The sequence below is a fragment of the Lynx canadensis genome, chromosome E3 (assembly GCF_007474595.2).
Source record: "Lynx canadensis isolate LIC74 chromosome E3, mLynCan4.pri.v2, whole genome shotgun sequence".
Lineage (NCBI taxonomy): Eukaryota > Metazoa > Chordata > Mammalia > Carnivora > Felidae > Lynx > Lynx canadensis.
This window is the reverse complement of record NC_044318.1, coordinates 31,839,967-31,853,253: the sequence shown is the minus strand read 5'-3', so window position 1 is coordinate 31,853,253 and position 13,287 is coordinate 31,839,967. Positions and strand designations below refer to the sequence as shown.

At 54.8% G+C, this 13,287-nt stretch overlaps 1 protein-coding gene across 3 annotated transcripts in view; it reads right to left on the bottom strand.

Moving 5' to 3' along the window:
• LOC115503955 (NADPH--cytochrome P450 reductase) overlaps positions 1-13,287 on the bottom strand; it is a 63,590-nt gene that overhangs the window by 2,359 nt on the left and 47,944 nt on the right. For all 3 annotated transcript variants that reach the window (XM_030300536.1, XM_030300537.1, XM_032591525.1), the window contains exons 3-9: positions 8,474-8,522; positions 4,018-4,146; positions 2,544-2,693; positions 1,894-2,018; positions 1,497-1,586; positions 1,129-1,227; positions 73-189 (exon numbers count right to left, since the gene is read on the bottom strand). In XM_030300536.1, the coding sequence (XP_030156396.1) occupies positions 73-189; positions 1,129-1,227; positions 1,497-1,586; positions 1,894-2,018; positions 2,544-2,693; positions 4,018-4,146; positions 8,474-8,522 (759 nt within the window). The remainder of the gene's footprint in view (positions 1-72; positions 190-1,128; positions 1,228-1,496; positions 1,587-1,893; positions 2,019-2,543; positions 2,694-4,017; positions 4,147-8,473; positions 8,523-13,287) is intronic.

Genomic DNA, 13,287 nt, shown 5'->3' with positions numbered 1-13,287 from the left:
CAGGAGGGGGTGGAAGGCAGGGCCCGGAAGCTCTGAGAGGGGTGGGTTGGGGGAGGGGGTGGCTGCCAGCACCTGAGTTTGGAGTCTGCGATGTCTAATTCCAGGTGCATGAGGTGTCGCTCAGTTCCCTGGTTCAGCTTCCGGTTGGTGGTGACCTCAGCCAAGAACGGATTCTTGGCATCAAAGGGGCTGGGTGGGAAAGAGAGCAGCTCAGTGATTGGTCAGGCCCTCAATCTGAATCTCCCTGCCCCCAAGGGACCCTTCTGGTTTCACAGAACACAGGGAACCTTAGAGCCAGCCTCCCAGGGCCCCAGGAAACCTCTCCAATTATGTAAAAGGTTCTCCCAACCAGATTCAAGGCAGTGCCCCCAGTGACCCCCAGAAGTGGGCAGAGCTAGGTTATCAGTGTCTCCATTTACAGATAAGGAAACTGAAGCCGGTTCCTAAATGTGGGGGAGACCCTTCACCCACTACCTGTTTGTGGGCTGAGTGCACAGGAGGACCAGGCCCCTTGTAGATGGCTCCCTACGACAGACGGTGCCTGGGTTCTGCCTGCACAGTCACTGAAATGTTGGGTTTCCTGTTAAAGCAGGGCCACTGGTCTTAAATCCTCAGGGTGTTAGGGGGACTTTTTCCTGGGCGGCTCCAGGAATCTGGGCACCACCCCGGGGTAAGGCAAGTCAGGGGCCCAAGAGAGGAATGCTGTTTTTGGATAAAAAGTCCAAATACTGAGGCAGGTTTTAAGAAAGCGAGTCCTTCCTGCCAGGGCTCAACCTGGACCCACAGCCATACTCCGGATGTCCTGCTCCAGGCACTGGTAGGGGCCTCCCCACCCCCGGATACTTGGAGCAAAATGTCACATGAAGTACAAACTGAGCAAGTGTCTGTCTCCTGGTGGCCGCGCCCTGGCCTGAGGGACCCCTGGGAGAGAGCCAGGGGGCAGGGCCTAGGTGTGGGCCTGCCTCTGTTCCTCTGCTCTGGGCCTTACGCCCTCCCGTGTGGTGGAGGTGAAGTCATGGGTGCTCCCACCCACACCCACTCACGGGCAAGGGCCTGCAGGGACTCACAGGACTGCCAGCCATTGGGGGCACCCACGGCCACAGGCCCCCAACCGTGCTCTCTACTCACGGTTTCTGGTTCTCGTAGCTCTTCAGTCGGCCCATCTCTCCCGTGTACACCTTGGCCACGTCTATGTCTGTGTGGACCACGAGCTCGTACTGGCGAATGCTGGCAAGGGGAGACAGGGTGAGGTGGGGAGGGTCCGGAGGATGGTGGGAGGGCTGGGGAGCCTGGGGTGCTACAGGCTTCGAGGCGATTCTGGGAGGAGGTGAGGAAAGCCCCCCCAGTGCCCGTCCCTTCCAGGCAAAGCCCAAGTGCCTTAACGCGGGACCCAGGACCCCCTGGTCCTGTGACTGAGCATCTGCCAGCTTCTCCTGGCGTCCCCGCCGGAACCCAGCGGGCCAGGTCTCCCACCCCGTGTGCGGACACACACTCACCTGGACTCCTCTCCGGTGGCTTCCACCCCAAAGTGTTCGCACACGGCCGGCCAGAACTGCTCTCGCCACGTGATGAAGTCCTCCTCCAGGCTGGCGGGAGGAGGGAATGAGTCCGGCCCCAGGGAGCCCCTCTCCCCGCCCAGCCCGAGGAGCCCCCTGGGATGGGGCCCGAGCCACCAGGTGGCATTTGGGGCGTCTGTGCTAAGCAGGGGCGCTGGGAGCCCAGAGGATGTAGAAAAGTGAGGGGGGGATGGCGCCGGCCTTCCCTTGCCCTCGGTGATGCCTGTACAGGTGGCTTTGCGCTCCCCTCCCGTGCCAGAGTCGGCCCTGACCCTGTGGGTTCCCCAGACATGCAGGCCGGGGTCGGGGCTCCGGGGAGGGGGGCCCGGGCACTCACTTCCCATCGTCATCGCCCATCCCCAGCTCGAAGATCCGCTGGGCGCCGAGCTGCTCCAGCCGCTTGTCCACATACTTGCCCATGGCATTGAAGTGCTCGTAGGTCTTGTTCCCGAGACCAAACACCTGTGTGGACCCAGGGACGGGTCTGAGGCCTGGTCAGCGGTCAGGGGTGGGTTTCCCCCGTGCCCCCCAAGGGTACACCGCACCCATGGGCCTCTACATCCTGCAGACAACTTGCACTGTGAGGCGGGCCACCTCTGGCCCCCGGAAGTGGCTTTGTTTCAGTGGCATGTGGCCCCTAGGCCTCAACCCTGGGCGGCCAGCAGGGTCAATTCACCCTCCCCGCCCGGTGTTCCTGGCCCGGCCTACAGCGGTCAGCCTGCTGCACCCTTCTTGTCTTTGGTCTACTGCAAATAGTGCCCCCGGAGCAAAGCGGGGCTGGGGACCCGGGAGCAGGGACTGTCAGCACTGGGGCCCAGGGCAGAAGAGAGGCCTGACCTGTGAGCAGCCCTCCCCGCCGGGTCCCCCGCTCTAAGCCTCTGTTCTGACACCTTGGCCTGCCCTGGCTCATCAGGACGAGGTGGGAACTGAGGGTCCAGAGGCACCGTAAGGTGCAGAAGCCATGGGAGAGAAGATGGGGAGGCTCACCGCATACTTGACTCCGGAGAGGTCCATATCCGTCTCCTGGAGCCAGTCGTAGAAGTCCTGTGCGTTGTCCGTGGGGTCTCCCTCCCCATAGGTGGCCATGCAGAACACCGCCAGGGAGTTCTCGATCTCCGGCAGGCTGCCCAGGTCGGCCTGGAGAGACGAGAGCAGGGCCCGGGCCCAGCGACCGTGACTGAGCCTATGTCAGGGGTGTGCCTGATGGGATGCAGACAGGAGAGCCCAGGCCCTGCCCAGGGCGGCTGCTGTGGGATGGGAGGGAATGATTCCGTTGGGAAGGGGCACGAGCAGTCGGAGAAGGCTGCATGGAGGGGGCTGACATTTGAACCAGTGCCTTTCCAAAGGAAACGGAACAGCAGACACAAAAGAACACGTGTAAGGGCCTGGGTGTTGACAGGCAGAAGCAGGCTGGGTTCTGGGCCACCAGCCAGCGTGCAACCGGGCCCTGGGGGAGAACCTCATGGTCCCACAACGTCCTGGGACCACAGCAGGGCCTGAGCTCTCGCAAATTCCTAACCAGCTGCTGGCTAACTTAAAACCCAGGTCTGCGGACAGACGGGCGGCGGTGCCGGTCCCCAAGACCCAAGGGTGGGGGTGGAGCGGGTGGGGGACGGTTGGGTTTAGGAGACAGAAGAGCTCGTGTGGTGAACTCAGGAGAGACTGGTTTTGGGGGAAAGTACATCTGGCAGCAGCCCCATCAGGGGAGGAGAAAGATGGCAACTAGGACCTCCTGCCCGTCAGCCTCTTCCCTTTCTGTCCACCGCGTCTATGTGGGGCTGGTGGCCTGGCTGTCATTAGCTCCCTGACCCAGAAAGAGGCAAGCAGACGGCTAGAAGTTTCTTGGGCTTTTGAGAGCTGCTTCCATGTTAGGGGAAGGACAGAGAACCGATCCCTTGAGGACAGTGAGCAAGGTGAGCCTGTCCCTCGGCGCCACGCTGGGGGCAGAGCACCTGCAAGGGACACTGAGTCCTTCAGACTGAGTCCAGTGGTAGCCGGAGGGAGCGACAGGTCCACGGCAAATGGGGGCCTCTACCCCCAAACCTCAGGCTCCCCGGGCCCCTCCCCAAGTGGCCAGACACACCAGTTAATGCAGCCTCATTTCAAAGCCCAGTGAAGGGCTCCCTGAGATGGCTGCAGGGGGGTGGAGGGAGAAGCGGAGACCCCTCCTCCCCAGACTGCTGAGACCCCTTCATTAACAGGCCACGCCCCCCTCCCGTGCTTGCATCCCCTCGCCCCGCCCTGCCCCGCCCAGAGCCGAGCTGGGAAGGCTGAGCGTGGGCGGTGCCAGGCGCCCATGCGCAAGCCTGGGGCCAGCTGGCTGCCTGGACAAACGACAGGAGAGGCCCGTCCGCGTCCGTCCCTGTGGCTGACTCACCCTTTACACATGTCCACGATCCGGATGCCCTGGTCAGTGCTACTGGGGGAGCCAGGAGAAGGGTCGGGAGTGGGGACTACTCACCAAGTCATACTCCTCGGGGTCTGCAGCCATGCCCCGCATCCCGTAGCGGTGCGCGTCCTTGGACAAGCGGTTGGCAAACTCTTCCGCCGTCCCCGTCTGGGAGCCGTAGAACACGATGATGTTCCTGCCCTGGGGAAGGCCAGACACATGGGGTCAGTGAGGGACCAAGAGCCCAGAGGCTTCTCCAGAGACTCTAGGTGGCCATAGGGTGGGCTAGGCAGGTGAGGTCTTTCCAAGGCATCCTCTTCCTTCCTGCCCCAAGTCTTCCTAAGTCACTCCGGGGCTATCGTCCCACTGCCCCAGCTACTGTGGAGGACAGTGACAAAGGCCACCCAGACATGCAGCTGCTCAAGGTCACACTTTGGACAGATTTTTAAAGGAAACGTTAAAAAGCACGATGTAATGTTCAGTAAAAAAAAAGACCAAACAGTATTCTAGCGTAATCCAATTTTGTTCTCTACGCACAATGGTGTCCATATATACATTTATACACACACACGCACAAGGGGAAAAAAATCTAGCAAGAAGTATACCAAGAGTCTCCAAATGGAGAATTATGGGTAAGTTTTTCTGAATACCTATTCTTTATAAAAATCTAGATAAAAGGAAAGGTGCCCAATGGGCTGGCTCCCACATTCTTCATTCCACCCTCCTCCTCCTGTGGCCTCTACAGCTGGAACTCTACTCCCCAGACTCTCAAGGTGGGGCAGCAAATTTGGCCCAGCAAATCAACGTGCTTTATGAGGTCTGGAAGGTGGAAGTGAGGTACAGGCCACCTTCTGGTCCCTTTATGTAGCCATGAGGTTTCTCAGCAGTAGGATTTCAGTGCCCTGACCCCTAGAGGGGTCTCTGATTTTTGCATGAAGCCCTACATATAGGTACAAAGGAAAAAAAAAAATGTATGGATTATAATTGCTTTAAAATGTCTGCATACCTTTTACATTTCCTGAAGTTTCTACCAATCATTTAAAAAGGTATTTTAGGGGCGCCTGGGTGGCGCAGTCGGTTAAGCGTCCGACTTCAGCCAGGTCACGATCTCGCGGTCCGGGAGTTCGAGCCCCGCGTCAGGCTCTGGGCTGATGGCTCAGAGCCTGGAGCCTGTTTCTGATTCTGTGTCTCCCTCTCTCTCTGCCCCTCCCCCGTTCATGCTCTGTCTCTCTCTGTCCCAAAAATAAATAAACGTTGAAAAAAAAAAAAAAATTTTAAAAAGGTATTTTACTTCATTAAAAAATTTTTTTCCTAATGTTTATTTTTGAGACAGAGTGTGAGCTGGGGAGGGGCAGAGAGAGAGGGAGACACAGAATCCAAAGCAGGCTCCAGGCTCTGAGCTGTCAGCACGGAGCCCGATGCCATGAACCACAAGATCATGACCTGAGCCGAAGTCGGACACTTAACGGACTGAGCCACCTCAGGCACCCCTAAAAAGTTATTTTAAAATAATCACTTACAAAAACTACTTTATAAAAAAGAAAGGCTTATAGAATATCAGGCTAAGGGGACAAAACAGGATATAAAATAGCAGCTAAATGTTTACAGCGGCATCAAAACATATGAAGAACTTCAAAATAAGCCTTAAAAGGAGCGCCGGGTAGTTCAGCCGGTTAAACGTCCGACTCTTGGTTTTGCCTCCGGTCACGATCTCAAGGTTTGTGGGTTCAAGTCCCATGCGGGCTCCACACCAGCAATGCGGACGCTGCTTGTGATTTTTCTCTCGCACTCTCTCTCTGCCCCTCACCAACTCTTTCTCTCTCAAAATAAACTTAAAAAAAAAATTAAGCCTTAGGAGGAACCTGCAAGAAGTTACGGATAAAGGGTTCAACCACAGGGAAAGGCCCTGGGTTTGCAGGGGAAGTCTCAACACAGAAGAGGTCCAGTTCTCCGTTATCAATCCAGAAATGCAACACGAGCTGGCAAAAAATCTGAACAGCTCTTTTTACTTCCTCAAAGTGATATCAAAAAATAAATATAAATTCATCCACTGGAACAGGATTGAGCAGCGAAAAGGAACGAAGTGCTGATGTGCGACACAGACCAGACAAACCCTGAAGACGTGATACTAAGTGAATGATTCCACTTACACGAAATGTCCCAAACCGGCAACTCTGTAAGGGATGCAGGCAATTAATAAAGTGGACGAGCGGTTGCTTTGGGCTGTGGGTGGGGGTTAGGAATTAGTGGGAAGTGGCTGCTAATGGCTATGGGGTGGCCATTTGGGATGCTGAAGAGGTTCTAAAGCAGTGGTGATGGTTTGCATAAATCTGGGAAAACGTTAAAAAACACTGAAGGATATGCTTTTTTTTTTTTTTTTTATCTGAGAGAGCGAGTGCAGTGGAGAGGGGCAGAGGGAGACAGAGAATCCCACGCAGGCTTCTCGCTCAGCACAGAGCCCAACGTGGGGCTCGATCTCATGAAGCATGAGACCATGACCTGAGCCGAAATCAAGAATCAGACGCTTGACTGAGCCCCCCAGGCGCCCTGAAGTGTATACTTACTTTAAAAGGGTGACCTGTGTGGAATGCACACTGTCTCATTAAAGCTGTTACCCCAAATGCATACATATGAAATAATGGCCAGGAAAAGGGGAAGAGTTGTGGGGGTGGGGCGGAGCCTAGCAGTTAAGGATGATCAAAATAAGCTTTCTAAAACCTCAGTAACTGAAACTGTAGGATACTGAACACAGAAAGCCAGATCAAAGCACTGGGACAGGAAAATCTGGAAAAAGGTCCAAATACATACGGGAATTATGTATTTGATAAAAGCAGTGGAGAAAAGGCGGATGCTACTACACGGAACTGAGTGGTGCACAAAAAGGAGCCGGATCCATGCTGCGTGGCTGACGCCGGGATAAACTCCCAGCAGACTGAACGTTAATTATGAACAAGGAAAAAGTACTAGGAAGCACCAGAAGAAAACGTGCAAGAATTCTTTCATCTCCTTAGAGTCAATGACTCCAAGTCCAGGAGTCGCAGGAAGAACAATAAAGTGCACTGTGTAACTTGTACACACACACACACACACACACACAACGCCAGGTGAAAACACAAACTACTAACTGGGGAAAATATCTTTAACTCGTGTCACAAACAAGGGGTTAATCTCCCTAAAATGTTAAGGAATTCCTCGAGAAGGCTCAATCCCAACAGAAAAGTGGGCAAAAGAGTTGACCAGAGAGGGGGCGCCTGGGTGGCTCAGTCAGTGAAGCATCTGACGCTTGGTTATGGTCATGATCTCACGGTTTGTGAGATCGAACCCCAAGTTGGGCTCTGCGTTGACATTGTGGAGCCTGCTTGGGATTCTCTCGGCCCCTCCCCTGCTCTTGCTCTCTCTCTAAAATAAATAAACTTAAAAAAAAAAAAAAGATTTGAACAGAGAATCCATAAAGAAAGAAATGCCATCATCAGCTACAAAAATCTGCTGAAATGCATTCATAAGGAAAATGCAAATTAGAAGAGCACAGGGATATCTGCTTTTAACCTAGAAAACTGGCACCCCCCCCCCGCCCCCGATTCACGCTCTACTGGCAAGGCTTTGGGGCAACAGGTTTTCTCACACACGGCTAACCAGAGTGCCCTGGTGTGAGCCGGGGTCGGGGTCGGGACAATCTGGCAGCTTCTATCACACTACAAATGCACACACCTCTGGGTCCAACGATTCTACTTCTGGGATTTTATCGTATTAGCAGATGTAGAAATTGGCCTAGAGTCAGAGCAGCATCATTTGTAAGAGGTGGAAGTTAGGAACAGTCCAAGTGCCCACTGGCAGGGCAGTGTCCAAACAACTTCTAGGATTCACGGTCACAGAATGAAATCACTACGCAGCTACAGTAAGGAACGAGGGCGGGGTCTCTGAATCGCTAGGGAAGAAACGCCAACATAGATCAGCCAAAAAAAAAAAAAAAAAAAAGCACGGTTTATAACCGTGTACGTAATAGGCCAGCTTTTGTGTTTTAAAAAGATGTAAAATGAGAATCTGGGATTTTTTCCCCCCGCGGGTGCATCAAGAAGCTCTAGAAGGATCCATAAAATACTAACAACGATGATGAGTGGCAGGAGAGAGGCTTTCCCCTGAATAGTTTGGGATTCTGATCATGCGCATGAGGTACTTTCTCGTAACATGTAACAAACAAAACCGGATCAGGCTGTAGCTGCGCTCCAGCCACAGCTATGTGAGGTTTCCGTCTGCTCGTGGGCAGAGCCTGGACCGGGAGGGAGGACGAGGGACGGTCCCCAGAGTCAGAGCGAGGGGAGACCCTTACAGTCTGGTTTGTTCACCAAGTAACCATCGGAGGGTAAACTGTCCCAGGAAAGCAGAGCACCTTTGACGCTTTGGTTAGATGAGAATGTTCTAGCCCGCTCTTCCCTCGGCTCCAGTGAAGCTGGCTTTCTGCTGGACCTCCCTCCCCCGGCTGCCAGGGCCGCGACCCCCCGCAAAGAGCACAGACACACAGAAAACTCACCGTCTTCTTCATCTTTTCCACAAAGCTGCTGTCTTTGACAGAGGAGGTCCTGAAAAACAGAAGTAGCTGATGGGCAGGGGGCACATGTGGCAGCATGGAGGGGAGCCCCAGCTCCGGCCCGAGCCGTGCCTCCGGCCGGGGGACAGGACCCTGGGCGGGGCCTCCCCGTGTCCTCTACGGCAGGCCCGAAGCCTCTGGAGACACCACCACCTTCAGAGCCAGGACCTGCGGCCCCAGACAGAGGAGAACGAGGGTGGAGGGCTTGACTCCCATCCCGTGCCATCCAGCCCACAGTTCCGATGGCCCGGTCACCCCTCTGGTCCCCACAGGCTCCCAGGGCCACAGACCGGGGCAGGCAAGTCCCTTCAGAAGCTGTCCCAGCCTCGCCTGACATTCTGCTCCACACTCGGATGCACCGATTTATATGCCGCTCCCTCGTGATGGCCCTCAGCATTCTGTCCCACCGCGGCCTCCAGCCACTTCCTCTGCTGACAGACCCCTGCTCCACCCCGAACCCCCTTTCCGTCCCCCACACTGGGCCACATTACCGGTTCCCTCCTCTGTGACCATGGCACCTTCTAGAGCCCCGGACCTCGTCCTCTCCAGAGAGGAGCCCGTCTACTCTCCACTCCCTGCTGCTGGCCTCGTGCCCACTCCCTCCCATTTCCTATCCTTTCCCTTCTCTCTCTCCCTGCCCCAGGCCTGCAGGGCCAGGTAAAGATGCCCAGTGAGCCGCGCCAGGGGCTCTCAGGCCTACGCCAGCAAGGTGCAAAAACGTACCTTTCTCTGAATGGCAAATCTTTAGATTGTGTGAAATACAGCCCATCTAAAATATGGCTGTCTCCATTCAAAACAAAATGAGTAATGGGGCGCCTGGGTGGCTCAGTCGGTTAAGTGTCCGACTTTGGCTCAGGTCATGATCTCACAATCCGTGAGTTTGAGCCCCACGTCGGGCTCTGTGCTGACAGCTCAGAGCCCGGAGCCTGCTTCAGATTCTGTGTCTTCCTCTCTCTCTCTCTGCCCCTCCTCCGCTCTCTCTCTCTCAAATATGAACAAACACTAAAAAAATAAAAATGAAAAAAAACCACGACACGATTAAGGAAATGAAAGGCAAGCCACAGCATGGGACAAGATGTTTGCAACTTATGTCTATCTGACAAAGGACTTGAGCTGAGAATCTCAGGAATCCCTACACGTCAACTAGGGAAAGATGAAGAATCCAACAGAAAAACTGTCAAAAGACTTGAACAAGCACTTTCCTTTTTATTTATTTTTTTAAGATTTTAAGTAATCTCTACACCCAGTGTGGGGCTCGAACCCACAACCCCGAGATTGAAAGTCATGTGTTCTTCCAACTGAGCCAGCCAGGCGCCCCTTGAACAAGCGCTTTCTGAAAGACAGTCTCTAAATGGCCAAAGGACATATGGGAAGGTGCTGGACGTTAGTAGTAACCAGAGAAACGGAAAACAAAACCCCAGTGAGATCTACTGCACACGCACCAGAATGGCTACCACGGGAGAGACGGAGCGCATCACACGCAGGCAGAGCTCTGGTGGGGAGCACAGCACGGCCCAGCTGCCCTGGAACACCGTTCGGCAGTATCTCCTTAAACCTACAACCCGGCAATTCAGTCCCTGGTAGACAGCGGGCAGAGCACATTGGTGCCTGTGCACCAAAAGCTGTGCATAGAAGGTTCCAGCAGCGTTAGACACACGGGTGCCAAACAGGAAACAACCCTAATGATGTCCATCCGCAGGAGGACAAACAAACAGTGGCACATTTACACGATGGAATATTCTCCACCGCAGCAGTGGAAACCCACAAACGATCGGTACACACACGGGGAGGAGGGAGCCTCAGGGCGTAATGCTGAGTTCGAGGCGCCGGATGCAAGGGAAGGCACCCGTACGACTTTGTTATGCAAGGTCCCCACGCAGGAACAGGAGGCAGGACCCGGGAGGGACGGCAGGGGCGCCCGGGGTGCTCGAACAATCTGTGCCTTGATCCGGGTGTTGGTTACCCACCCCCGCTCACGTGGCGAGGTCACCCTGTGTGTACCTTTCTGCAGATACTGTATCTCAAGAACACTCGCGCTTACACAGTTTGCTCCCCAAATCCACTTTTTCCGGCAACCAAGACCCCCGGGGAGGCAGGGGTGGCAACGAGGTGGAGGGCCGAGCAGCGGCTCTGGAGCCGTGCGATTCCCAGCCTGCCACCTTGCAGCTGCGTGAACTTGAACCTCAGCCAGAACACGGGACCAACAAATACCGCTTCGGAGGCTTCTCCAAATGTCAAACGAAGAAAAAGCACAACAGGCACGCAGCACGCAGTCCGGCAAGCGCAGGCTCTCGGCGGCACCCGCCGCCCACTTTACAGGAAGGCTGCCGGAGGCCTGACTCGCGGTCTGACTCCAAGGTCTTTGCTCTTTCCACTACATCCTGTGGCTTCCTGCGCGCGGGAAAGTGCAATAAAGCAAAAACGGAGTCAGCACGCACCCGCACGTGCGTGCTCACACACGTGTACACAACCTACAACCGCATAAACGTGGTATCTGCTGGGGCCAGAGGCCTGGAGTCCGTGGAAAGACCTCGGTGAAGGCTGCTTCTAAGGACGCCTCTGCAAAGCGGCTTAGACACGTGATTTTGCAGACATAAAGATAACAGACTTGTTTACGCTCCCCTGGGTTTCTCACTACATTGGCAGCTCCAGGACCAGAGCCACTTTTAGGGCCCCAGAGGGAGATAACATCACCTGTGGGGCCCCAGGGGTGGCAAGGCCTGGCGCCTGTCTTGGCCACTCCAGCTTCTTCCCTCCACCCCAGAGGCGCCCCGACAGGCAGCTGGGGGCCGGCTGCCCAGGAACCCCGAGCAGGCCCTCCCTGACTCCCCGTTACCCCACCCAGCACCCCCTGGGGAAGGCCCACCCCTAAGGGCGGCAGGGCCAGGGCAAGAGCAAGAATGGAGGCCCTCAGGCCGGGCCCCCCCACCCCCCACTCCGACCCGTACTCCAGAAGAATCTGGTGTCTGTCTGGACATCTCGGATCGCATGTCCGACTTCTGTCCCTGCCCTGCCACGAGCAGCCACGTCTTCCCTGCCCTTCCGGTTTACGCTCCGCCTAAGCCAGAGCGCTTGCCAACTGTGCCCACCCGTGCGCTCACACGCATGCTCCCCCAGGACCCCGTGAGGTGAATACAGCAAGGCGCACAGGGTTGGGACTCCCACCGCGGCTCACCTTCTGAGTTCTGAGCTAGGAGAACAGACTGCCTGCATTTCAACATAAATCAAACTCAAATCCAAACTGATGCTTACATATCAGCCAGCTAGGTGAGCGTTTTTGACTAGATACTCTAAGAAAACAGCAGGCACAGAAGCACATGCAGTTTCCATTTATACGGTGCTGTGGCTGTTCAAGACCCACTGATCGTACGTTTTAAAAAATGGTCAGAAAGATGAAGTTTAAGAGGTGTGAATTTCTCCCCAACTGAAAAGTGGAACAAACTAAATGCATTTAGTTGACACCTAAAAAGCACGAGGTGACTCAGTCAGTTGAATGTCCAACTTTGGCTCAGGTCACGATCTCACAGTTCATGGGTTCAAGCCCCGTGTCGGGCTCTCTGCTGACAACTCAGAGCCTGGAGCCTGCTTCGGATTCTGTATCTCCCTCTCTGTCCCTCCCCCACTGTGCTCTCTCTCTCTCTCTCTGTCTCAAATATAAACATTAAAAAAATTTTTTTAATACATTTTATAGTTATAAAACTGGGGGCAACTCCAATGTCTGAAAATCAGGGACAGGCTGGACAGGTTACGCAGCACAACATGACACTGTTCACTACTGAACAGGGAAGCGTGGATCGCCTCTATGGGCGTGGAAGGATGTTCTTGATTCACTAAGTGGAAAAAAGCACGTTATAGGATAATGCAGGCGACACGATCCCGTTTTGTTTAGAAGGGAGGGTACAGAAGCGCACATGTGATGGACGCCTGGGTGCCTCAGTCAGCTGAGCATCCAACTCTTGATTTCAGCTCAGGGCATGATCCCAGGGTGGTGGGATCGAGCCCTGGATCGGGCTACGTGCTAAGTGTGGAGTCTGCTTTAGATTTTCTCTCTCCCTCTGCCCCTCTCACATGGTCTCTGAAATGAAATTAAATGCATAAACAGTTTTAATAAAAAAAAGGGCACGCGTGAGCACGTTAAGGATTGTTCTCTCCCCGTGTTGAGCGCCTGGGAGTCTCTTTTGTTTCCTTCTACGGCTGATTTCTACTCCTAACCCCCTCACCCCTGTTCTTCCTACAGTGAACACGTAATGCTTCTGTAATAAGAAAATAAGAATTACATTCTAGGTTTAGAAACGTGCGTGGATATGGACAGATTTGGGAGGTTCCGTCCGATAAGGACAATTGGAATGGCTAAGTCCCGAGTAGAGATGGCGTCAGAGATGCAGGGCTGAGGAACACAGAGGCCTCTGATGCAGAGCGCGTCTCCACCCTGCAGATCCCCTGGGCCTCACCGACCTCCTGCTCACCGTTGCCCTGGGTCGCCCTCTGTCTCTGCCCACAATGCCCTTTCTCTAACTTTGTCCCACGAGCTCCTATGTACCCCATCTCTGAAGACACAACATACACTTTCCTCTTCAGAGCACCCTGTTTGTCACCACCTTCAATAGGGCACAGGCCTCGGTTCAGGCCCTTGACTCCACGTTCGCGACTCATGGCTCCATCTGAGGCCTGGGGGGAGCTGTCAGGGCCTCGGCACTGGGCACTGCCTCTGGGGCGTCAGGCCTGAGAGGCTGTTGGAGGGGTCAGGGTCTGCCATC